Source organism: Ambystoma mexicanum, chromosome 9 (assembly GCF_040938575.1).
Source record: "Ambystoma mexicanum isolate Mex_15411 chromosome 9, UKY_AmexF1_1, whole genome shotgun sequence".
NCBI lineage: Eukaryota > Metazoa > Chordata > Amphibia > Caudata > Ambystomatidae > Ambystoma > Ambystoma mexicanum.
The window spans coordinates 170,754,941-170,778,214 of record NC_090931.1 but is presented as its reverse complement, the minus strand read 5'-3'; the positions used below and the strand labels follow the sequence as shown (position 1 = coordinate 170,778,214).

The 23,274-nt window shown below is 50.1% G+C and overlaps 1 protein-coding gene across 5 annotated transcripts in view; it reads right to left on the bottom strand.

Annotated features, from left to right (window-relative positions):
- The window catches only part of MCAM (melanoma cell adhesion molecule), a 222,496-nt gene that overhangs the window by 16,170 nt on the left and 183,052 nt on the right, over positions 1-23,274 (bottom strand). For 2 of the 5 annotated variants that reach the window (XM_069614367.1, XM_069614371.1), the window contains 8 exons: positions 21,901-22,069; positions 20,341-20,456; positions 17,145-17,286; positions 15,467-15,591; positions 13,309-13,444; positions 9,114-9,161; positions 8,414-8,431; positions 697-838 (listed from right to left, as the gene is read on the bottom strand). In XM_069614367.1, coding sequence (XP_069470468.1) covers positions 697-838; positions 8,414-8,431; positions 9,114-9,161; positions 13,309-13,444; positions 15,467-15,591; positions 17,145-17,286; positions 20,341-20,456; positions 21,901-22,069 — 896 coding nt within the window. The remainder of the gene's footprint in view (positions 1-696; positions 839-8,413; positions 8,432-9,113; positions 9,162-13,308; positions 13,445-15,466; positions 15,592-17,144; positions 17,287-20,340; positions 20,457-21,900; positions 22,070-23,274) is intronic. The other 3 variants (XM_069614368.1, XM_069614369.1, XM_069614370.1) reach the window with 3 other exon arrangements.

Below are 23,274 nucleotides of genomic sequence, written 5' to 3'. Positions count from 1 at the left end.
AGTGGATTAATGGATTTGAATTTCTATAGCACATTCGTCAAAGGGACGTCCATGATGGGGATGCAGTTTAATTTAGGAGGTAGCACCATGAGGGGCTTTTAAAAGGAGAGCGAAAAGGGGACAGAATAGGTGCAGCCGTAGAGAGGGCTTTCCAGGGATTAGGAGTAATACGTGCACACAAGCGAAAGAGATCTTGAACATACAGCGGGCCTGGAAGAGCCGGAAGAGCTCAGTGGGGTGGGAGATAGAAGTGCAGAAATAGGGTACAGCGAGCCACCAGAAATCGGAAGGAGCAAGACTGGACACATTTAAAAACTAAGCAAAGATAGCGGAACTGTGAAGTTTGCAGGAGAAGAGCCGTGAGACAGTCAGAACGAGTGAAGATGCTTAGAAAAAGAAAAATATCCAAACATCACCAGTAGAGAAGTGACAAAGAAAACCAATTGTGAGAATAATAGCAGAGAAGAAAGTCACACAAAGGAAAGACTAAGGGGCCCAAATGGGAGCTCCCAGGTTTGGAGTGCCACCTTCTAGCAGGAGGCCATTTTGAGACACATCAGCGTGAAATCTTGCGGTGTCTGCAGTCTCTTCCTCTCCCAGATAATAACCATTAGAAAGGGGTCTGTCCTGTTTCTGGGGGAGCCCAAAGAACCAGATCTTGTGCAACAGTCAGTGGCGACCTTGGGCTGTACTCACATGCTCTGTTTCCCAGAGCGGCCGCATGCGATCTTGCCTTTCTTGTACAGGAAGTAGAGCACGGCGCCAAGGATGGCCAGCAGCAGAATGCAGACTATGATCACCACGATCAGCACGCCCTTACTCTCCCCCGCCTTCAGCTCTGCAAGACACAAAGACGCCGTCAAATCCCTAATCAACCAACGACAAGAGTAGCATTGAGCGACGGCACAGCATTTGCATCAGCCTCAGACCATTACTGCACCCTATTGGGCGTATTCACATGGGGATGGCGAGGCATGGAGGAAAAGCGGTGGGGCGGACTTGCAACAGAGCACTGCTGGATTACATGTCATCGATCAACATTCTTAAAAAAGGTACTTAGCCTACAGATGGGTTGTCCAACTGGCCTCGAGGGCCGGGATCCCAATGGGTTTTCAGGATACCCCTCATCAATATTCATGAGATAAATTTGCATACACTGATTCTAAAAAGGTATGCACATTTTTACTCATGAATATTAATGAAGGATATTCTGAAAACCAGTCAGGATCCCGGCCCTCGAGTTGGATAACCCTGGCCTCTAGGTTAATATATATGTGTATATTAAAAAGGGAGGATAGCACAGGGGCAACGCACTGGTCTTGAAAGCAAAACCACGCAGAGCAGCAGAGGTTCGAATCACACATCCGCGATTAGAAACCGAATTCAGGTACGTTATTAGGCACATTATATTAAAAAAAAACAACAAAAAAAAATTTAATTAATGTGGATATTTAGCAGTGGGCATTGCGCCATACTTTTCCAAGATCATTAATTCACATTTTAAATGTACATTGAGACACACGGTTTACTGGCAATTGTAGGGAAACTACTGCCCCCCCCGCTTTCTCGAGTTTGAATCTCGGCGTGGCGACAAGGTGCATGTAGACTGCTCTAATGGGCCTTTCAAGATAGGGTTTTGATATTTTGTCAGACAAGTATGAAGGGGCCGACCGGTAGAGACATTTATGTGTCAGGGTGAGTGTTTTGAACATGATCCGTTCTTGTACCGGTAGCCAATGGACATCCTGTCTGGTTGAAGAAATGTGTGTGGTTCTAGGAAGGTTCAGGGCGGCTCTTAAGGCGTTGTTTTGCAGTACCTAGAGTTTTCGGATATTGTGGATCTTAGTTCAGATCAAACTTCTAAAATATAGATTCGCAAAATACAAATGCTCAAAAAACAGAATTAGAGGTTTGGAACCTTTACCGCGTTTTAACTGTGGCTATTTTAACTGCGGCTAATTCAGCCGTGGTGTTTGCCGGGGCAGTTTTTGGTGATTTAAAAAAAATAATAATGAACAAAAAAATTCACAAAAATAATAGTTCCAAGATGGTGGCCATGGTGAGGAGACATGAATAGGTGTCTCTCCCGCCGAGCCTTGACTTAAGCACACTTCGAGGCAGTCTTTTGGGCCGTAACTGAAATCAGACCGGCCATCGGGGACCCACAGAGCCCCAGTATAGAGGGGAGCCTGCACGTATTTAAGCCCTCATTGCGGACGTGAGAAGATCTGCAGTGCCCCGAGGCGAGAGGCCCGCTCTGCTTGCCCTTCCCGGCCGGGCCAGCCAGACCAGCCCGGAGGGGACTCCCCACTTCCAGCAGGAGAAGCAGCTGAGTAGCCCGTTTCCCGAAGGGGGCCTGCGGGGGAGCGGCTCCGCGGGGAGAGCGGGCGTGCGGGGGAAGGTGGCCCCCCCAAAGGAGCAAAGGAGCGAGCCCCGTTCCCAGCAGAGCACCAGGAGACGGGGAGACTGAACGCCGGCAACCACGCAGCAGGACCCAGGTACGGCAGAGGGTCTGTGGAGCCGGGGAATGTGACCAGGGGAGCCCGGGGCTGGGGGCAGAGAGGCCAGCCCCCCCGCTCCTCCTCCTCTCCATTTGGGTTGTGGTCACGTGGGCGATGGAGCCCTGGCACCAGAGGCTCAGACAGCTGGGGGTGGACTCTCCGGCCCCCCGTATTGGACCTTGCAGGGAGAAGGTACTCTCCGCCCCCCCCATAGGAGGACTGGCAATCGCTTAGGTGGTCTTTGTCGGTGTGGCCCCATTGGTAGAGGGCTTGGTCAGTGACTGTGGCTCACATAGGGTGCTCCTGGTGGGCGAACAGGTTGCTGCATGCTGGGTGCACACTCTCCAGAGAAGTGGGGGTCACCTGCATTGGGCCCAGGTAGACGGTGGACACGGAAGGCAGGCCCTTGTATTGGGATCCCAGGCTGGCAGCAGTGGATTTGGTCAGCACTAGCGCAGCGGCACCCACACAGAGAGGTTGGCTATAGAGTGGCGGCATCCTCACAGTGTCGGAAGAAATGTCCAAGGCGAAGGGAAAAGGGGGATCAGGGGCCACCCCTGCCCAGTCGACCAGGCAGGAAGGTAGTTTGACACACATGTGGGCAACAGACATTTCAGCGCCTGTAAGAGGGAAGTCACTTCCAGATCAGCGGGAGTATAGAATATTGTAGAATCGGTGGAGGATAAGGATCTTAAAACGGCAATACAGGAAGTCTTCAGGGACATCATAGCCGCAGAGGATACGGAGCACATCAAAATTGACAGAGTGCACCTGGTGGGCTCTAGGAGAACAGGAGAGCCAGGGGAGCGGCTGAGAGATGTGTTAGTGGCTATGTCCTCGTATACGCATAAAGAGGAAATCCTGAGGAAAGCGAGGGATTTGGACCATATTAGGATGAACGGCAGGGAAATCCAGCTGTTTCAGGACCTGCCACTGGTCACGCTACAGAAGAGAAGGTATATGGGCCCGGTGGTTAAGGAACTTGTCTCCAGGAACATCAGATATCGTTGGACTTTCCTGTTTGGACTCCTCTTCACGTGGGAGGGGAGACAAAGAAGGGTGACAACCTATGATGAGGATCTGCAAGTGTTGGGTCTGCAAGGAGGAGGATCAGGGGTCTGGTCGCTTAAGGGAGGCGGACGCCAGGAAGGCTTGGGACTGGAAAATGATCCAGAGGAAGAGGAAGCAATCTGGGGGCAGGAAATGGTGAAGGGCGCAAGCTAAATGTTGTGGCCGGTGGGGACTGATGGGTCGACGGCCGGGGGGAGGGGAGGATTCGCTGCCATCCAGCCCTTTCGGGAATGCAGCCTGAAGGGGCAGCCGCCTCTGGAATTCCATACCCACAGAGGTAATGCAGGGTTTGGGACTCCCCGTGAAGTTGTACCCGAGATGTATGAGGGCCAGGAGCATGGGGCTGGGCACCCTAGCTGTCATAGGAACCTGGACCCCCTCGGGGTTGATGTTTTGTTATTGAGGGGGGGGATATTTTGGGGGGGGGGTGTAGGAGAGTGGGCTTGGGTCTTCGAGTTTGCTGGGAGAAGCTACTGTGGGTTATCGGGGATACTGGGCAAGTTGAGAATCCTCACATTTAATGTTAGGGGACTAAACTCCCCGGTGAAGAGGAAGAAAATGGAGGGTATGCTTAGTGGGGAAAAGGGGAATGTCCTCTTACTAGAGGAAACTCACATCAGACAGAGGGACACGGTAAGGTTGCGGATAAGAGGTTACAAGGTTGTTGAGCAATCCAATGCGGTGGACAAGAAAGCAGGGGTAGCGATGCGGTCCGTGAAGGCAAGAATATACAAATACAGAATTCCCTTGTGGATAAAGTAGGCAGATATGCATTTGTGAATATGGTACTGGACGGCCTTAGGCTCACTCTGGCATCAGTGTTTGCACCGAATACAGGGCAAGATGGCTTTCTTAGAGAGACCCTGGGCAAACTGGAGGACTTTGCGGAGGGGGAGATAGTTCTGGGAGGGGACCTGAATCCGGCAACAGATAGAAACTCGGGGGGACATGTGGGCCATGGGGCTCCGTCCAAATCTCGCAGGATAGATCATCTGGCACTTAAGGATGTGTGGAAGGAACTTAAAGACGAGCAGAGAGGGTATACCCACTTCTCCCATGTTTATAACTCAATGTCCAGAATTGACTATTTTTGGGTCTCGGTGGGACTCCTGGGGAACGTCCGGGGAATAGTCCTAGGGCCGATATCTCTGTTGGATCATGCTCCGCTGTGGCTGGAAGTGAAGACCCCAGCATTCAGTGAGGGTCTCTGGAGGTGGAGACTCCCGTATGACGTAATCCAGGAACCCATCATCCCATCATGAGCGACGCCATCGGGGAAAGGATTGTGGAGTACTTTACCAATAATGATACAGGGGAGGTTAAGGTGGGAATGGTGTGGGAAGCCTTTAACTCTGTTCTAAGAGGTCATTTGATTGCGATGAAGGCTTCGAAGGATAGGCAGAGGCGGGGGTGGGAAAGGGAATTGGAAAGGCAGCTTACAGTAATACAGGGGGAACTTCTGGGAAACCCTACGCGTTCACTGAAATGGGCAATGAGACATGTACAGGGGCAGTTGGATGCTCTCCGCACGAGGCGGGCTGAGTCTTCTTTATTACTTCTTAGACATTGGTTTTATACGAAGGCCAATAAGGCCGATAAGCTGTTAGCAAGGCAATTGCGGGCGAAACGACAGAAATCTACGATTAAGGAGATTCGTAATTCTCAGGGAGTTAAATTCACTTGTTCAAGTGATATGAGGGAGATCTTCCGGGATGTTTATCAGGATCTTTACACTACAGAGAACCCAAGCGGGAGAGAGCAAGATGCATATCTTGATACCCTTACCTTGCCACAGATCGCGAAGGAAGATAGGGGGAAGCTGGAGATAAAGATCAGGGAAGAGGAAGTGCGGTCAGCTGGGACCAGACGGGTTCACAGCTGCATTTTATAAAATGTATGCAAAAGAACCGATCCTCTTCCCGACGAAATTATATAATTCTTTCAGGGAGGAAGGGAATGTAACCCCCTCAATGAACGAGGCTAAAGTTCTGGTTTTCCACAAGGTGGGGAAGGATCAGACCCTTCCCGGGTCGTACCGTCCGATTGCCGTGATAAATTTAGATTCGAAAATGTATACGAAAATCCTCGCAGCCAGGTTATCCCCACTCTTCCCAGAGTTAATCCACGAAGACCAGTCGGGCTGGGAGGCAAACCCATGATAATTTAAGGCGCATCGCTCACCTGGTCGAGAAAGTTGGGAGTCACGCAGTCCCCTGCGGTGCTGCTTGCGGTGGACGCTGAAAAGGCATTCGACCACGTAGAATGGTCCTTCTTGTTCAGAAGGACCATGGGTCGGATGGGCTTTGGGGAGAAATTTTTTAGGAATGGTCAGGGCTAACTACAACTCTCCCTCAGTAAGAATAGCTGTAAATGGTGAGGTCACGGATATAGTGCGGTTGACTAGGGACACCAAACAAGGGTGCCCTCTCTCGCCCCTGTTATTTGCTATATACCTTGAACCACTGCTAATTAAGATAAGGGAATCATCTGGGATTCAGGGGATTGCAATGGGAGGTAGGCAGCACAAGGTGATGGCATATGCGGATGACCTATTGGTAGCCATCTCGGATCCGGTCAATACTCTTCCAGAGGCGGTACGGGAAATGGAAGACTTTGGGGAGATCACAGGGCTGAAAATGAATAGAAATAAATCAGAAATTCTTTGGCTGGCGGGGGAAAGGGAGGAAATTAGGAGAAGGGCAGACTCCCTCGGGTTAAAGGTGGCACGGGAGGGGATCAGATACCTGGGTATAACCCTCATGTCCAGGGTAGATCAGTTATACAAGGGGGGGAAACTACCTGGTACTCCTGGGGGAAATGAATAGGGAGTTGGAGAGGTGGACCCCGCTGGTGATCTCATGGTGGGAAAAATCTCGGCGATGAAGATGGCTATACTCCCCAAACTATTATATTTGTTTCAGGCTCTGCCGATTAGGGTCCCGGGGTCCTTTTTTAGGGTACTTTCGAAGGCAAGTTCGTCATTTGTCTGGAGGGGGAAGGCTCCGAGGGTGGCGAAGGCAGTATTATCAGCCTATCCAAGAAGGGGGCATGGCATTACCGCATTTTCTGAGATATTTATCAATCAGCGCAATTATGGACTCTGAGAGAATGGCTGCAGGGGGAGTATCAGAAAGTGTGGGCCGAACAGGATAGGGCGGTGGCGAGAGCCCCAATGAGGGAATTGCTGTGGATGGGGAGACAGGCACGGCACCCCAATTTACGCATTAGTGAAGTCATGAGGACCTTGCTGGCAGTATGGGATGATTTAGCTCTGACAGGTACCCTTACTGGGATTCTGGGCCCGTTCACTCCAATGTTTGGGAACCCCGAATTTCCACCGGGACAAGAAAGAGGCGTATGGGAGGTGGGAAAAGGCAGGATGCACCAAAATCAGGGAAATGTAGGAGGGGCAAGAAGTCAAGTCGTTTGAGACATGTAAAAGTAGTTTCCATCTGAAGGACTCAGATAGATATAAATAAGAGCAACTAAGCCATTGGCTCGATAGTCCGCAGATTAAACATGGTGTGGCTGTGCGGGATCAGAGACTCGGCTGCAAGGAAGCTCACTAGCGCTCAGTGGAGAAGCTTCACGGGACTATTAATAGCGGCATGGGCGTGACGATAGCTGAGAGCTGGAAGCAACAAGACCCCCCCCTATAATCTTTGGGTGGCTACAGAAGGTTTGGTCCTTGTTAACAATGGAAAAGCTATCTTATAACCTGCGAGGCATGGGGGGTTCCTTTGTGAAAGAATGGGGGACAGTACTTGAATATCTTCAATCTGACTATATGGTTCAGTGGTGCCCACACAAAATTAGGATCTTGGACATCTTTGCGTCATGAACTCTATTAGTTTGAGCCTACTCTTCGCCAGGGTGGGGAGGGGGGAGGGGTAAGCCCGGAGGAATCATTGTTGTGGTTGTCTTTGAAATCAATAAAATTTTGTTTAAAAAATAAAAAAAATAAAAAAAATTCAACAAAATGTGTTGTATGTTTGGGTAGGGGATTTGGGGCTGTACCGTGGCAGGGGGATGTGGGGGTAGGATAAAAATAAAATGAGGGGTGGAAAGACTGTGCGAGGGGGACACCAGGCATGTTGCGGCTTCAGGGAGGAAAGGGAAGGGTACCAGACATACCCCAGTTTTAAACATAAGTAAATAATGTTTTGATGTTGATTAGGGTGCCTAGATAAGGGAATAAGTGAAAGAAACAAAGGGCCAGAAGAATAATTGCTCATATTGAGGTCATAATTTAACTCTTGTATGAATTTTGTTGCAGCAACAGATGAGAGGGGGTATCGTGAGGAGTCAGTAGGAAATCTTATTTTGTAGAACTGAACCAATTCAATATCACCAATCTTCCTTTTTCATAACAAACCGTAGCGCAACATGATTAGATGGAGCCAAGTGTTTCTAGATTGTGTTACTGTGATGTATTCAAAATGTGGTACTTTAAGTTTTATGTTCCAATTTATCCTCTAAAGCTTGAATGAACAGGGCCCCTTTTCTTGGATTTGTAAATGAAAGAGATATAGTGGGTAGCACTTAATACCAGTCTCACATATTTAAGATATAGGTTTTTTTGGATTTCATTAAAAGCGTTGAGCTTTCTATAATCTGTTATCTGCACATTGTGTATCTCCTTGGGGGGGGAATGCGAGGGGGTTTAGGTAGGGGGGTAAATGCAGAAGCAGGGCGGGATGGAACAGGAACTGTGTCCTGGACATAGCAGGATAAGTGTGGTAGAGTAGCAGCCGAACAATGGCTTCCAGCGGAGTGGGGGAATGGAGCACAAGAGGGTAGCGGCAACTCCAGAGCGGGCAATCAGTGGACGATGTACTGACCTTTCCGGACAGGATCCACTAACAGCGAAACGAAGCAATAATCGAAAGAGAAATCGATGAGGTGAAATAAGCCTCTACCCTGCAAAGCCACCAATGTCCTTGGCAAGTCAAGTGCTAATCAAGGCCCCCTGTCGTATTAGGTGATGGCAGAGGTGGGTTAAGGCCACTGGTAAAAAGGTTGGTAGTAACACAAAAACCCTAAACCAGTGGTATTCAAACTTTTTTATACCACATCTCCTTTGACTAAAACTGTTGTTCCACAGCCCATCTCCCCTTTGATGACAAATATTGTTGCTGGGCCCCTCCCAGATGCCATTTCTGCTTATATATTCTATTAAAAGCAGTCACTGTCGCTCTTTTGGGAGAGCCTTGAGCCCCCGCCTCCCCATCCCCCCCCCCAGGACACCCTTTGGGCTCCCCCCAGGGCAGGGCAGACACACAGGTTGAAGACCACCACCCTAAACAGAGCGATAAGCGGCAGTGGTATAGAAGGCGAAGGAGGCATAAGGGGCAGCAAGGATGACTGGGGGTATTACTCCCGTGTAGAAAAAGCAAAGGCTGGGGAGCGCAATGTTATTAGCAGGATTCACCCCCCAGCATTATCACCTACAACCGCCCTTTAAACCCAAACAATCACATCACCAGCAGACGCTACTGCTCCAAAGACCTGCCACACTTGGGCTGCAGCCTGGCCTCTTACCTGTATGAGTGACAGTAGGTAAAATTGTCGTTGTTGCAACCACAACCCCTGTGAAAATAGAAAGACCTGGTTATGAGGTTACGGACACCCCTCCCCATCCCCACCCCTCAGATTATGCAGTGGAAAACACCAATGCCCCCTCCATGGGGGCTCTGAGCGACACATTCCTACAATGAATGGCAACAAAAAAAAAGTAAGGAGAAATAGACAGACTTGGAACACAGAACAGCACATTTCTACACTAAACAGGCACTAAAGTGGAGACATATGGACACTCGACGTCGCACAAGGAATAGCGAAGGCACGCAGTCTCAACAACTTCAAGCAAACACACGTAGCACAAGAGCAATGCATTCAAAGTTAGCCTCACCCAGGCTATTATTCATTTGCCAGATAAGAACAACACTCGCTATTAAATTGTATGTTCCTCTGGTAGAGTCCAACCGGTACTTTAAGCGGTGCAGTATTTTGTTGGGGTGGGGGAGGTGGAACAGGCCCAGCATTACTTTGTGAATGATGATGATTAAGAGACACTTTGGAACTGGGCCTAAGCACAGAGGGCCTATGAACTGCAGCACCCAGTCCGGATTTCTGGATATCCATAATGAATAGGTGCAACCATTCACACTGAGCCAACTGGACCTTATGTGCACATTTATTGGTCAATCCAAAAACTGGGTTAGGTGTTCCATGGAGCGGCAAGCCCAGTCCTCAACTGAAGAGCCTCCCCCAACGTGAAAGCAATCACCAATGCTTTTAATTATCATCAGTGGTTTAACGTGTAGCGGGGACAAGCCCCCAAGAGTCTGCAATTTTCTTAAAATGTGGCAATTATAGTGGTAAGGCTGGTCATGATCCGAGCAGGCCAGATGGTCCATACAGAAAAAAATGCAATCCGATACCACCGGTCAGTTCGTCAAACTGCCGGACCCCCATCACAGGGCATTGTGGGAACTCTGCGACCCCATAAAGCAGGCCTATCAAGCTATTTAAGCCAGAGCTGCATGCTGTCCGGAGGTGGTTCAGGAATCACTGACAACCCATCGCCCACACCGACCCGCGCTATTCGGCCTCTTTACATATTAAGGTCAGACACCCCGAGGACATTGATGACCATAGTGATCCATACCCCACCCACCGGAGTTCAGTAATGAGCTCAGTGGCTGAACTTCATGTTATGAAAATGCACTGGTGATCCTGGAGCCCGGGCCATTATAAAAATAACAAGACCAGCCCTGTATGAAAGCCAGGGCCATAATACAGCGTGGTGCCCCTAAAGGACACAGGGACACTCGCGGGTATTCACCACTAACATCCAACACTGAGTATTATCCCCAAAAGAACATCCCTACCCATGCCCATGCCATGGTGTCACCCATGCCATGGGATCTTCAGAGGGCCTTCATTGGAACGGCGGAAGAGGTGGAGAACTGCCTGGTGTCAGGGATGGCATGCCATCTTCTGCTGTGGGATCCCATATATCTCTTCATGATTGGAGACCCTGAGAAGCTGGTGCCCTTGAGAATGGAGCTGCAGAAACAGGAAACGACTGCTGAGCCCAGGATGGAAGGCCGGCTCTCTGCCTGACTCAAAAATGGCTGCTGGTGTATAGGTCCCAGAGAGGTACCCAGGAGGGAGCAGAGCAGCCACAGTTGAAATGAATACAAGGGTGTCTGGCATGTCCAGCTGCAAGTCTGCCAAGAGCCATTGCAGAACCAGACATCGTAACCACCACATAGCAGAGATGGAAGTGTAATATGAATCATTGGTACACCGTACCACGTGTTCTTTTAATTTGTACGGAGCGTACCTTTAGTGCAAAGGAGCAAGAAACGCACCCTTGACGTTTTCTCTTTCTCCTGAGCCAGTTATAGAATCGGCTCAGGCCGCACATTCAAGCACTGCCAGTTTCCCAAGTCACAGGAAGTCAGACACACACATACAGTGGCTGTGGCTCTGCGGGCCCATCAGGTGCTCAGGGTGCACACTATCCGCCTCAGAGCCTTTCATAAGCATGATTGAGCATTTCCAACTCAAAGAGCTTGCAAAGCACCAGTTACATTGCAAATCTGTGATAATTTAAGTGAGCAACACAGAGCACCCATTTAGAGATGTGTTATATCCATGATGTCTACTATCTACCATGCAAAAAAAAAAACAAAGTTGCTTCAAGTCACTAATTGTTTTCAACATCATGAATAGCAAGAGCTGGAGGTTTGTGACAAAGAACCTGCATATTCATCTCTGTTTATTACCTGTCCTAAATCACTGAAAGTACCGTGGGGTTAACTAGATTTGCGCAGGTTGGCAGGATCTTACATGCTGGGAATTGTAGTTTACTATCCAGGATGTGAAATTAAAGGCTCACTGATATTCTTTCGGCTCAACATGTTGCTATAAGGATTTACATGCTGTCATGTGGTTTTATTGTGCATTGTGTGCTTTTTCTAAGTAAACTATAAGACATAATTACCGTAGACCTTGAAATCCAACAATATGAGCTAAGGTTTAGGATCCTGGTCCCCCCTCCCACTCGACATCTGTCCGACCATCTCCCCCTCTCCTTTTTGGATGCAGTCAGAGTACCACTAGTTCCTTCTTTCCACTTCTACCCCTGCCAGAGTCGGACCCAATCAGACACCATCAGCCACTGCAACTGCAACCCCTGCCCCGCCCCCCATAGACTCAACCAACGAGTGAAGTAAGGGTGATTGTAGGGGGCCCTAGGAGGGGCCACCTGGAAAATTTGAGTAAGAGGCGCAAGAGTACTTTCCTGTCTCCAGTGTGAGCCAGTGTGGAAAGGTCAAAGCAGGATATTATATATCCATCACGTGGATCTGTTTTTGAGTCTGGAAGGGTACTGGCTTAGGAGCCTCCATTACCACTGGAAAGCGAACATTTACTTGGCGGGATGGTTTGGTTACACCACCTCCAGAGCATCAGACATAATGGCACGTTTAGCTGGGGTTCAAGTGTCATAGGGAACTGCAGGGTCCCTGATGGTTTAATATTAACTATTTAAATCCCAAGCACTATTTTAACATGTGTGGGAGGCTTTCTGCCTTCTCAGATTTCCTTGTAACCTGGTGGTTCTGTTGCCCCCCTTACACTAGGGGGATAAGGGAAACAGGGGAGCGTTTGCCCCGTGGAAGTACTAGTGGCACCCCAAAGGCGACATTATTAAACCCCAGGTGGTGGGCACGCTAACACACCTGCGTTAGCGTGCACGCCACCACCATTTGTTGGCGGGACCTCCGCCCGTGCACCTGCTTCAACATGTACAAAGCCACTTGCACACAGCCACAGAGCGCGTGAGACTGGTACAGACATTCACTTTCACATCTACATGGCACAGTGGTGGTGACTGGAGGGGAGTTTACCACTTACGTTACAGCCGCGAAAAGGCCGGGGCGAAAAAAGAGAGAAAAGCGTTACCATACAACAGAGCTCTTGCACAGATCCACACCCACTAGGATGGCAAACAGGGAGACCTGGTGTGTGGGAGGCGAGGGCGGCCTCACCTCGCACATGCGCAGATGCACCCATAGACCAGCGTTCGATAAGCGAGGATACAGTGGAATTCATGGCATTTCAGAAGGCAATGGAAGTCGGCGCTCAGAGCTGAACTGTAATGTCCCACGATGCGTCACTGGTCAACTGGAGAACAAACAGGGATCCTACGGTAGTCATCTGATGCGGTGCTATAAACGCCCCCTTTTGTCGTAAGAGGGCCCCCTTCCTTTACCTCTTCCCCAGAGAGCAGTGGCAGTGCTGTTAATTGGGCAGTGACCAGCAGTTAGCAAAGGGTGGTGTTAGTTAGACACTGTTTGGGGGTCAGCATTTACAGCGTTCCCTTGAATGGGTGCTGTCCTTCTAATGAATGCTTACCATGCATTCAAAAGAGGGTGCTCCTCTGGGGAAGAGGTCTGCAGTGGGGGCTCCATCTTTAAACCGGGGTCCCGGAAACACCATTAAAAGGGAGCGGCTTTCTTCCGTGGTCTAGACCAGGGGTCTGCAACCTTTGGCTCTCCAGATGTTTTGGACTACAACTCCCATCATCCCTAAGCAGCATAGTCAATAGCCACATATCAAGGGAGTTGTATTGCAAACCTTTGGAGGCCCCTGGTCTAGACACAGCTGGTCTCTTTGGCCTAGACAACACTCAAGTGATGGGTAGCTGTTATGGGCGGCTTACTTGCTTCCAGGTGGATGGTGTGGTCACTGCTTCCCAGGCTGTTGGACGCATTGCAGGTAACCCCAGACTCAAGTAGCTCTGTGGTAGCCAGTACGCTGAGCTGGCTGGACACGCGGTGAGACTCGCGAGTGTGCGTCTGTCGAATGGAGAAGGAACAAAAAAACAAGTGGAAGATTAGAAGAACATGGAATAAGAGGCAATGGGAGAAGACAGTCTGGAACAAGTGTGTGAGATAGAGGGGAGCGACACAGGCGAGAGAAGACCGCAAGAATGCGAGATCGAGGGGAGCGGTACAGGAGAGAATAGACAGCAAGAGTGTGAGATAGAGGGGAGCAGCACAGGAGAGAGTTGTGATAGAGGGGAGCAGCACAGGAGAGAGTAGACCGCAAGAGTGTGAGATAGAGGGTAGTGGCACAGGAGAGAGTAGACAGCAAGAGTGTGAGATGGAGGGGAGCGGCACAGCAGAGAGTAGACAGCAAGAGTGTGAGATAGAGGGGAGTGGCACAGCAGAGAGTAGACAGCAAGAGTGTGAGATAGAGGGGAGCGGCACAGGAGAGAGTAGACAGCAAGAGTGTGAGATAGAGGGGAGCGGCACAGGAGACAGCAAGAGTGTGAGATAGAGGGGAGCGGCACAGGAGACAGCAAGAGTGTGAGATGGAGGGGAGAGGCACAGCAGAGAGTAGACAGCAAGAGTGTGAGATGGAGAGGAGCGGCACAGCAGAGAGTAGACAGCAAGAGTGTGAGATGGAGGGGAGCGGCACAGGAGAGAGTAGACAGCAAGAGTGTGAGATCGAGGGGAGCGGCACAGGAGAGAGTAGAGTTAGAGGGCACCGGCACAGGAGAGAGTAGACCGCAAGAGTGAGATTGAGGGGAGCGGCACAGGAGAGAGTAGACAGCAAGAGTGTGAGATAGAGGGGAGCGGCACAGCAGAGAGTAGACAGCAAGAGTGTGAGATAGAGGGGAGCGGCACAGGAGAGAGTAGACAGCAAGAGTGTGAGATAGAGGGGAGCGGCACAGGAGACAGCAAGAGTGTGAGATAGAGGGGAGAGGCACAGGAGACAGCAAGAGTGTGAGATGGAGGGGAGAGGCACAGCAGAGAGTAGACAGCAAGAGTGTGAGATAGAGGGGAGCGGCACAGCAGAGAGTAGACAGCAAGAGTGTGAGATGGAGGGGAGCGGCACAGGAGAGAGTAGACAGCAAGAGTGTGAGATAGAGGGGAGCAGCACAGGAGACAGCAAGAGTGTGAGATAGAGGGGAGCAGCACAGGAGACAGCAAGAGTGTGAGATGGAGGGGAGAGGCACAGCAGAGAGTAGTCAGCAAGAGTGTGAGATAGAGGGGAGTGGCACAGGAGACAGCAAGAGTGTGAGATGGAGGGGAGAGGCACATCAGAGAGTAGGCAGCAAGAGTGTGAGATGGAGAGGAGCGGCACAGCAGAGAGTAGACAGCAAGAGTGTGAGATGGAGGGGAGCGGCACAGGAGAGAGTAGACAGCAAGAGTGTGAGATCGAGGGGAGCGGCACAGGAGAGAGTAGAGTTAGAGGGCAGCGGCACAGGAGAGAGTAGACCGCAAGAGTGAGATCGAGGGGAGCGGCACAGGAGAGAGTAGACAGCAAGAGTCTGAGATAGAGGGGACCGGCACAGGAGAGAGTAGACAGCAAGAGTGTGAGATGGAGGGGAGCGGCACAGCAGAGAGTAGACAGCAAGAGTGTGAGATAGAGGGGAGCGGCACAGGAGAGAGTAGACAGCAAGAGTGTGAGAAGAGGACAGTGGCACAGGAGAGATAGACAGCAAGAATGTGAGATAGAGGGGAGTGGCACAGGAGAGAGTATACAGCAAGAGTGTGAGAAGAGGAGAGTGGCACAGGAGAGATAGACAGCAAGAGTGCGCGGTTGGACAAGAAATCCTAATGGAAAGAATAAATAAGGGAGCTGGGTCATGAGAAAGATGGATGAAACAAGAAAGAAATATGAATCGGGAGAATCAATAGAAAGTAATAGAAGTAAAGAAAGAGCAGCAAAGTGCTTAAGAGTCAGAATTGAAGAGGGGGAAAGCAGAGAGAGGAAAACAGGGCAGGAGGCTAGTGGTGAAAGCGAGCAAAAGGAAGAAGGGGAACTGGCAAAGTCTAAAGTGAAGGAGAATAAGGAGTGCGTGGCCGTACCACAGAGCCATCTGCGTCCCACGTGATCACTGGTGCCGGGTGTCCAAAGGCTTCGCACGTCAGGTTCACCATTTCGTTCTCACGCACCAGCACGTGCCGCTGCTTCGCCATAATGTGTGGCCTCCCTAGGACACACAGGCAACACGCTAAAGAAGCAACTGCGTCCATGTGAACAGACAAGAACCCGCGACCTCACCAGACTCGGGCCCTTGGACATCCCTTCATCTCGGTCTTCTGGATGCTTCCTCTGGGACCCTTCTTCAGAGCCTGCTCAGTCTCTTCAAAGACAGCCCGCCCCTCTAGAACCCTTCCCCTTCTTCAGAACCCTGCCCCCATCCCCCATTTCCAGATGCCTCACTCGCCCAGAACATTGACCCACTCACTACTCCGGTTTCTGCACCCGCGACGGGGCACCAGACCCCTGAACCTCCCAGGCTCTCTTTTCCAGACTAGTGGAATCTATGCAATGTCCTCAGTCTCTGCAGGTTTCAGACTCTAGATCTCCATGAATTCATACAAATCTGTCACCATCATCGGAACATTCTTACTTCTGGCCAACCCGGTGCAACTCTTAAGCACTTACCCCGGCCTCTGGCCACTCTCGGCTGACCTACGACCAATGGGCCTCATTACAAGTATGGAGGTAGCCATGCCACTATTAGCGGCATGGCTACCCCCATACCGGGTACCGGGTCTGGGTTCCTGGAATGGGGAAGTACCGGGCCATTCCGACCTTGGAGGGCTTGGTAATTCCCCTTCCCGGGAACCCAGATCTGGTGCATCCCCACTCCCATTCCCATTCGAGCCCCCATAGGGCTCAATGGGAATGGGGAGGATGCAAACAACGGGCCCGTTAATGACGGGCCCGTTGTTTGCATCCTGGTCTGCTCGCGGGGCACGCTAAGGACGCCTGGTAAAACCAGGCGTCCTTAGCGTTTCCCGCATGGGCGTAATTTTAGGGGGGGACGGGGGTGTTTGTCCCCCCCAACTTTCATGGGACTCTATTTTGTCGCCATTCATTTGAATGGGGCCCCTTTTCTTCAGAGGACATGTCCCCCCCCAACATTTTCAGCAAAGTTTCTCCACTCCCGCAAGGAGACCTCGTAATGGGGGGGGTAGAGGGATAACGGGGCCGGCATCCCTACCGACCCCATTATCCCTCTACTGCATACCTCGTAATGAGGCCCAATGTCTTCTGTCGCAACTCTACCTTCAGATCAATGGATACTGTCCTGTGGGACTCTGCACTCTGACCCAATGCCCACCGACTTTTCTCCACACTTTTACTCCACCTGTTGACCTTCAGAGACTAAACCATGACCTGTACCAGTTCACTTTAGCTACTACCTTCCAACCCTATGGCCACATTCCAACCCACGCCCATTGCCCACCAACCTACGCTTCTGCTTTCTGCCCTCATGGTATTACCCTGAACCTAGACTTCAACAAGACCCAAAACGGTTACTTGCAAACAATGCCATGATCCTATACCTCTTTGCATTGCACGTGCTGCTCTCCTGGCACAACCCCCCAAAGCGCTGTCGGTATATCGGAAAACTGGGCGAGCCTCTTGCTCCACAACAATGATCCCTCAACCTTTGCCTGAAAACTATGTCCTCAACCTGTACTTCAGTTCCCCGCCAGTGCCCAACACGCCCATGCTACGGTGCCCACCTACCTCGAACTGTGATGTTGATGCTCTCGGAACCGTTGAGACCCGGGACGCCAAGCACCGACACCGCACAGTGGTACTGGCCGGCCATCTCATACGTCATGTTACTCAGGCTTAGCTCAGGCCCCGGCATCACCAGCTCCCCCTGCTGGAGAGAAGAAGACACATGCAGTCTAAGAAGATGCAGAAACCCTAGAGATGTTTGATGGAGAAAAAAGGCGCAGAGTGGGAAAGGAATCCATCGATACGAGAGCTTGTGCTGGCCAATCTTGGAGGATGTGCGAAAATCCAGGGGGGACTCAAGCATAAGTCACCTACGTGTATTACCTGAAACGCCTAACTCCTGTGCACATCTCACTATGCTTCCGCTGCACAGTACCACTGATGGTGGTTGGAGAAGTTTGGGGGGGCAAGTTGCATATCTGCAGGACAGGTTCTGCAGCTTCACCTCTGCTTTACAGTTGCATGCTTTCACCATCTAACGACTGGATCCTGGATGGCCTTTAAAGCCTCGATGCAGAGTTGCCAACATGACCCGTTCCCATCTGTAGTTGCTTATCAAGTCCTGTTTTTTTTATCATTGCATTCTTGGTGAATGGAGGATAGCACGGAAGCAAGACCACACAGAGCAACAGCGGTTTCGAATCCCGGATCCGCGCTTAGAAACAGAACTCGTACCTGTATTAAGCGCGTTATAAGAAACCAATAAATAAATTGTAGTTCCACTTTTCCCATTACAAAACTCGGACTACCAGTCCCAGAATGCAAAGAAAAAACCTGGACTGGATAAGCACCTGCAGATTGGAACGGGTCATGTTGGCAACTATGTAATGCATTCATAGAGATGGCTAGGGTTGTAAGTCAATCTCACAATGACGAACCCATACAGCATGGTTTGTTTGTTTAAATAGAAACCCTTCTAAATGCACCCAAATACAGTATATTGCACTCTTCAGGGCCAAATGATAGGAGGCATGCTTGATTTTACTCTGAGCATCACTAGGTGGCCAATGGGAAACACAAATGGACACTTTCCCAAAGCGGATATATGCATGGGTGCGGAACACAAACACACAGGAAAGTTTGTGGTGCGGATTCTCAAAACTGCATCTGTAAGAAGTGTGCCCATGACAGGGCCATTCAAACATGCATATTGATCCCCAAAGGACTGTGCTTCAAAAGCGCACTTGCCATATAACCGTTTCTCCAACACGTGCAATCTCTTTTCGAAGGTATTGAGGGCAGACAACCCACATCCTTTTCGGAGACTGACGCAGGGCAACGCACAATACGGTCAAAGCCAGACACTGTCCCTTCACTAAACAGAAACATTCATGCTCAGCATGAGCGTTCCTATGTGGATTTACCCATTCCAAGCTCCCAAACTGAAGGGATTAAAATTCATTTAGAGTCACGTGGCATTTTAAGGTGCCTCACTGTAAATGCAATTGATCCCAGCCAACCAATGAATACACATTTCTGATGGGTGCAGTCTGGCTGCGGGCTCCCAAGCCAAAACAGCCACCCACATAAAATAAATATAGGAATCAGTCTTGACATTGGCAATTTGCATATGCATAGTGTGAGGTACATTTGCAGCACACATTGTGTGCATAGAGATCCAAGAAGAATCTGGGACATAGTGTGCACAGAAACATTGAGCAAGACGGAGGGTCGCCCCCCAATGGTGCTCAACAGGAAGTTATACATAGGTGCCCTTTCATGACGAACTGTTTTATTTATTTTGAAATGGTGTTCTCTACAAGGGACTCAATATTTGCCTGACAAAGAAAGACCCAGCGTCAGCAAGCATAGGGGGGGGGCTTGCAATAGTGAAGGCCTCAGGAGGAAGACGGGGCTGGTCTTGGTTCTAAACAGGTAAAAATGCGAGGTCTTGACAGGCAGAGGTTAAAGGTGAACAAGCAAGTATCCAATCACAGCCATTCTAAGGAGACTGGATATTTGCAGTGAAAGCACTGGACGTGGACTCGCGCTTGCTGCGCGTTAGCCAACAACCGTGTTGGGCGTTTCATCGAAAAACACACTAAGCTAGATGGTCTGCAACCGGTTGCTCTTCCCGTTTTGGGCTAGCACGACTATGATGAAAAAGGCTGGTAGTGGTAGTCCAAAACATCAAGAGTCAAAGGTGGCAGAGGTCTGCGCTAAGAAGCTAATGTTGACCTTTGGGAATCTTATGCCAATCTGTTTCGGTATCATCCACCGAACACGTGCCTTACAGAAGGATCACGGGTCCCTCTGCATGTAGGATGGGGATAGGGTGACCTGTAATACTCCGAGTTCCTCACTAGATGGCAGCCCATGCACGCAAATTCACACAAAGCCGGACATTCCGGTGCAGCGCTTTCGGTGGAGGTCCTTTTAGGCGTGCCCTGTTGGCTGCGGGCATCAGGGAGAAGGGACCTTCGCCCGAGATATTCATGTTTTAATTAAACATAATGTTAACCAAACCCCAGGAAAACGCTTTGCTTTGGTTGACAGTATGTGTAAGCGAAAAGAAATAGCTCAGTACATGTAGCTGCGCTCTGGGTGCAGAAATAGGTTGCTGTGTCCTGCACACACGTGGCACACGGCAACCTAATTCTGTACTCGCAGAGACGCAGTGCAGTTCCTTGTGCAGAGCGGCTACTGTTTGCTTAAGTATACTCTCAACCAAAGCACTGCATTTTCCTGTGTTTTGGTTGATAATTTATTTCCGTAAAACAAATATCTCGGCGCGCAGCCCCCTGCGCCCCGATGGCCACGGCCAACCGGGTGCGCTTTGAAGAAACCGGCGCCAAAAAGCGTTGGGCTGAAACGGCCGGCGCCCAAAGCGCTGCGCCAAAACACGAGGTACCGGATTCACAAGTCTCTGAAAAAAGGTGTCCAACTAAAGCCCTCCAAATTTACGGTTTTTACATTTGACTTTTTAGATGTTAGGCTTCAGATTTGTAGCCTTTCCCACAACATTGTTCGACCATTATGTCCAATCGCCGCGCGATCTTGATCAATGCGAGCACTACAAACACCCACGGAAACGCACAGGAACACCCCTTCACGTTGCTGTCGAATGGACGCGACCAGCGCCTGCGCGCTTCATGCAACCCACATACTCAATGGCGAGGGCGGCGTTGACCTTCTAGAAAAGCATATGCACAAGTCAGGGATACAGGCCTCAACACCAGTTGCAGGTTTGTTTTGTTACCTTTTTCCACTGGAATGCAGTCGGCATGGAGGCGCTGGCCGTGCACTGAACGAGAAGATCCTCGCCCAGGGACACCTGCACAGAGGAATCGGGGGACGTTTCGATGGATTCCAGATCTGGAAGAAGTAGAGTACAGTTGGTCTCAGAGCCTTTAGTCTCCTCCTTTCTCCATTCCCTCGCTGGTACCCTGGCCATACCTAAACACCGCATTCATTCATGCTTTCACTCACTCGCTCTTAAGGTAGAATTCTGGTCTTCCACAACAGGTCTGCGCCACTGACATGGGCACCGCACCCCTCTCGTGTTCCCGGTCTGCTGCTTCTTTCTTCATGGCTCTCCTACTTCTCACCCCCTTGCAAGGCTCCCACACGCCATGCCAACATCCTTCTCTGAGCTGCACTACACTCCTCGCATACCCTTCGTGTGCCGCCCTCCCACACTCTTGCCATGTCTGGCCTTAGTCATATGCATGCTGGCTAAAAGCCCAGACCAAATCTGGTGGCTTCCTCTGGTACACAAAGAGGGGCCAAGGATAGCCCTGTGACCCCCGTGACCCCTCAGGTCTTCAAGGCAAAGACTGCCACCATTTTGTGTCAAAAAGGCTCACCAGGCAGGTAAAATTGTTTCCACACGGTGGAAGTATCACCGTCCAAAGAAAACGCTTCCTAGCCACACCAAGAAGAGAGTAGACTCTTGGGCCACCAAAAGGAGCGAGCCACTACAGCAAGCTTTGGATTAATACTGGCTGGGAGGAAACTACATTCCAAAACAAAGGAAAGCTTGAAAAAGTACAGGTCATTAACACATTGAGTAAAGAAAGTGGGTTTTGCACACAATGCACCCCCCACCAATCTCCGCACCATACCGTATTCCCAAAACACTCATGCACTTTCCTCAATATGAAGTCACACTCCCGCCAGTGGGTTCCATGTGTTAATATCCCCGCAAAAATATCGCAATACAAAAATATCGCCATATTGACCCGTGGACCCTGCGGGGGGCCACCTCTGCAACCCCTGCATTATTTTAAAATGTGTGGGGGACACGCCCGCAGCCCCCGCTCCCACAAATGATCCCCCCTAAAAATATCGCCTATGGCGAGACAAACGGCCATATGTACAGTCATATTTTTGGTTGGGATATTTTGTAGGGATACCCGCCAGTGGCCCCCAACTCTGCCCCAATGCTCCTATCAGCCAAATGCCCCCCACCCCCTCACAAATGAACAGGATCCTCTCACTACTATCAAACTTCTCCCATCATTCCACCACCCCACTCTCGAAATACTCAATCCCAACATGCTCCTCAACTTTCCCCTGGCGCACACACTTTCTGCAATACCCCTCGCTCTCATTAACATGCCAATGGGCGACCCTCCAGCACCTCAGAAATCATCTTACAACACATACCGCCGCCGTAACTTGTCCTTGCTCCTCCGTCTGCACTGCCATCACTCCACATCACGGTCCGCCCATTTCCCTAGAACTCCGATACTCCCCACCAAGCGCCTAACTTTCACCACTCTACTTCCACTCTCCTCACCACACTCCATCCACTTACAGTTCACAGATATCTTGACTTCATCTTCTAAATCGCTATCAAAATTATTTGGATCCAAAGCCAGGCACCGGTATCGACCGCTGTCCTCCTTCTTGACATTTTCCAGCACCAGGTATTCACCTGAAACATCTTTCATGTCTACCAGCCCCACCTCACCATTCTTGGACTCCTGAGGAGAGATGCTCAGACAATTACTTTGTGTGAGGGGCAGTTTGGACAAAATACTTTGCTAGAATACCTTTTCATTGCAAACCAGACACGAAAAGACATTGGCAAGATTGGAGAATTTAAAATGACGAGGCTCTTGGTTAAGGAGATTTTCCTTAAGGTACGTCTTCGAGAATTAGGCACCGTTAGGGGTTCCATCAAGCACACCGAAGTACAGGACTCTTCACTACCACCTTAACTGATCGGATGGCAGTGGTGTGGGGGCACAGAGAACGCTAGATTTGCTTGCGGCTTTCGACATAGACTATTCCATCCTCAGCTATTCCATCCTCCAATAGATTGAAGTCGTTCAGTTTCAAAGACAAGGTGTAAAACGGTTTTTAATCCTCTCTCTCTTGGGTAATGATAATGATGTGTTATTTATATATCGCCTTAATCCAAAGCGCTTTACAGAGCACATATTTGCATACAATATCACCCAACCGAAATTGGTACTCATTTATCGACCTCGGGAAGGATGAAAGGCTTAAATAATTCTTGTTTGTTCCCAAAGATCAACCTTTGACCTGTGGAGTACCTCAGGGGTCAGCTATTTCACCACTTTTGTTTAATTTGTACATCCAAACACTGGAAACCAATACACTCAAGGGGTTTTATTTCCTGAAGAACGATGACTAACCTATCTCTCAGGGATGTATAGAATGTGTCCTCCATTAAATGCTGGGTTTGATGCCCATCCAAATATAAACAGAGGTATTGACGGCTAGCTGTAGACATAACCCCTGAAACAATCATTTTGGCCAATAACTTTGGCCAATGCCCACCCCCGGTCACTGGTGTTGAGAAGTCTGGGTGACCAGCCTTGGGCCTCAAGTCTGGTCTCTGTTAAAGAACTGCTTTCAGCGATTAACAGAATCTACAACCTGCGCCACCCCTTCTTACTTTCCCGCACTAAGTCATGGCAGCTAATGCCTTTACGTCTCCCAGAATGGGTTTACACGCCATTTACACAGAATACAGAAAGCAACACCTGGACTCACTGAACACGGGCCAGTTTGACCACAACTCTCCTGGGCTTTAGTCCCGGTGCTGGCCTCCTGAACAAGGAAGCAGGCAGGCCTCTGACCTGCCTTAATGTGTAGTCTCCTTACAACATACAAAACAAAAAGATCCCTAGGCGCTTGGTCAGGCTGCTTCCTGAGTGTT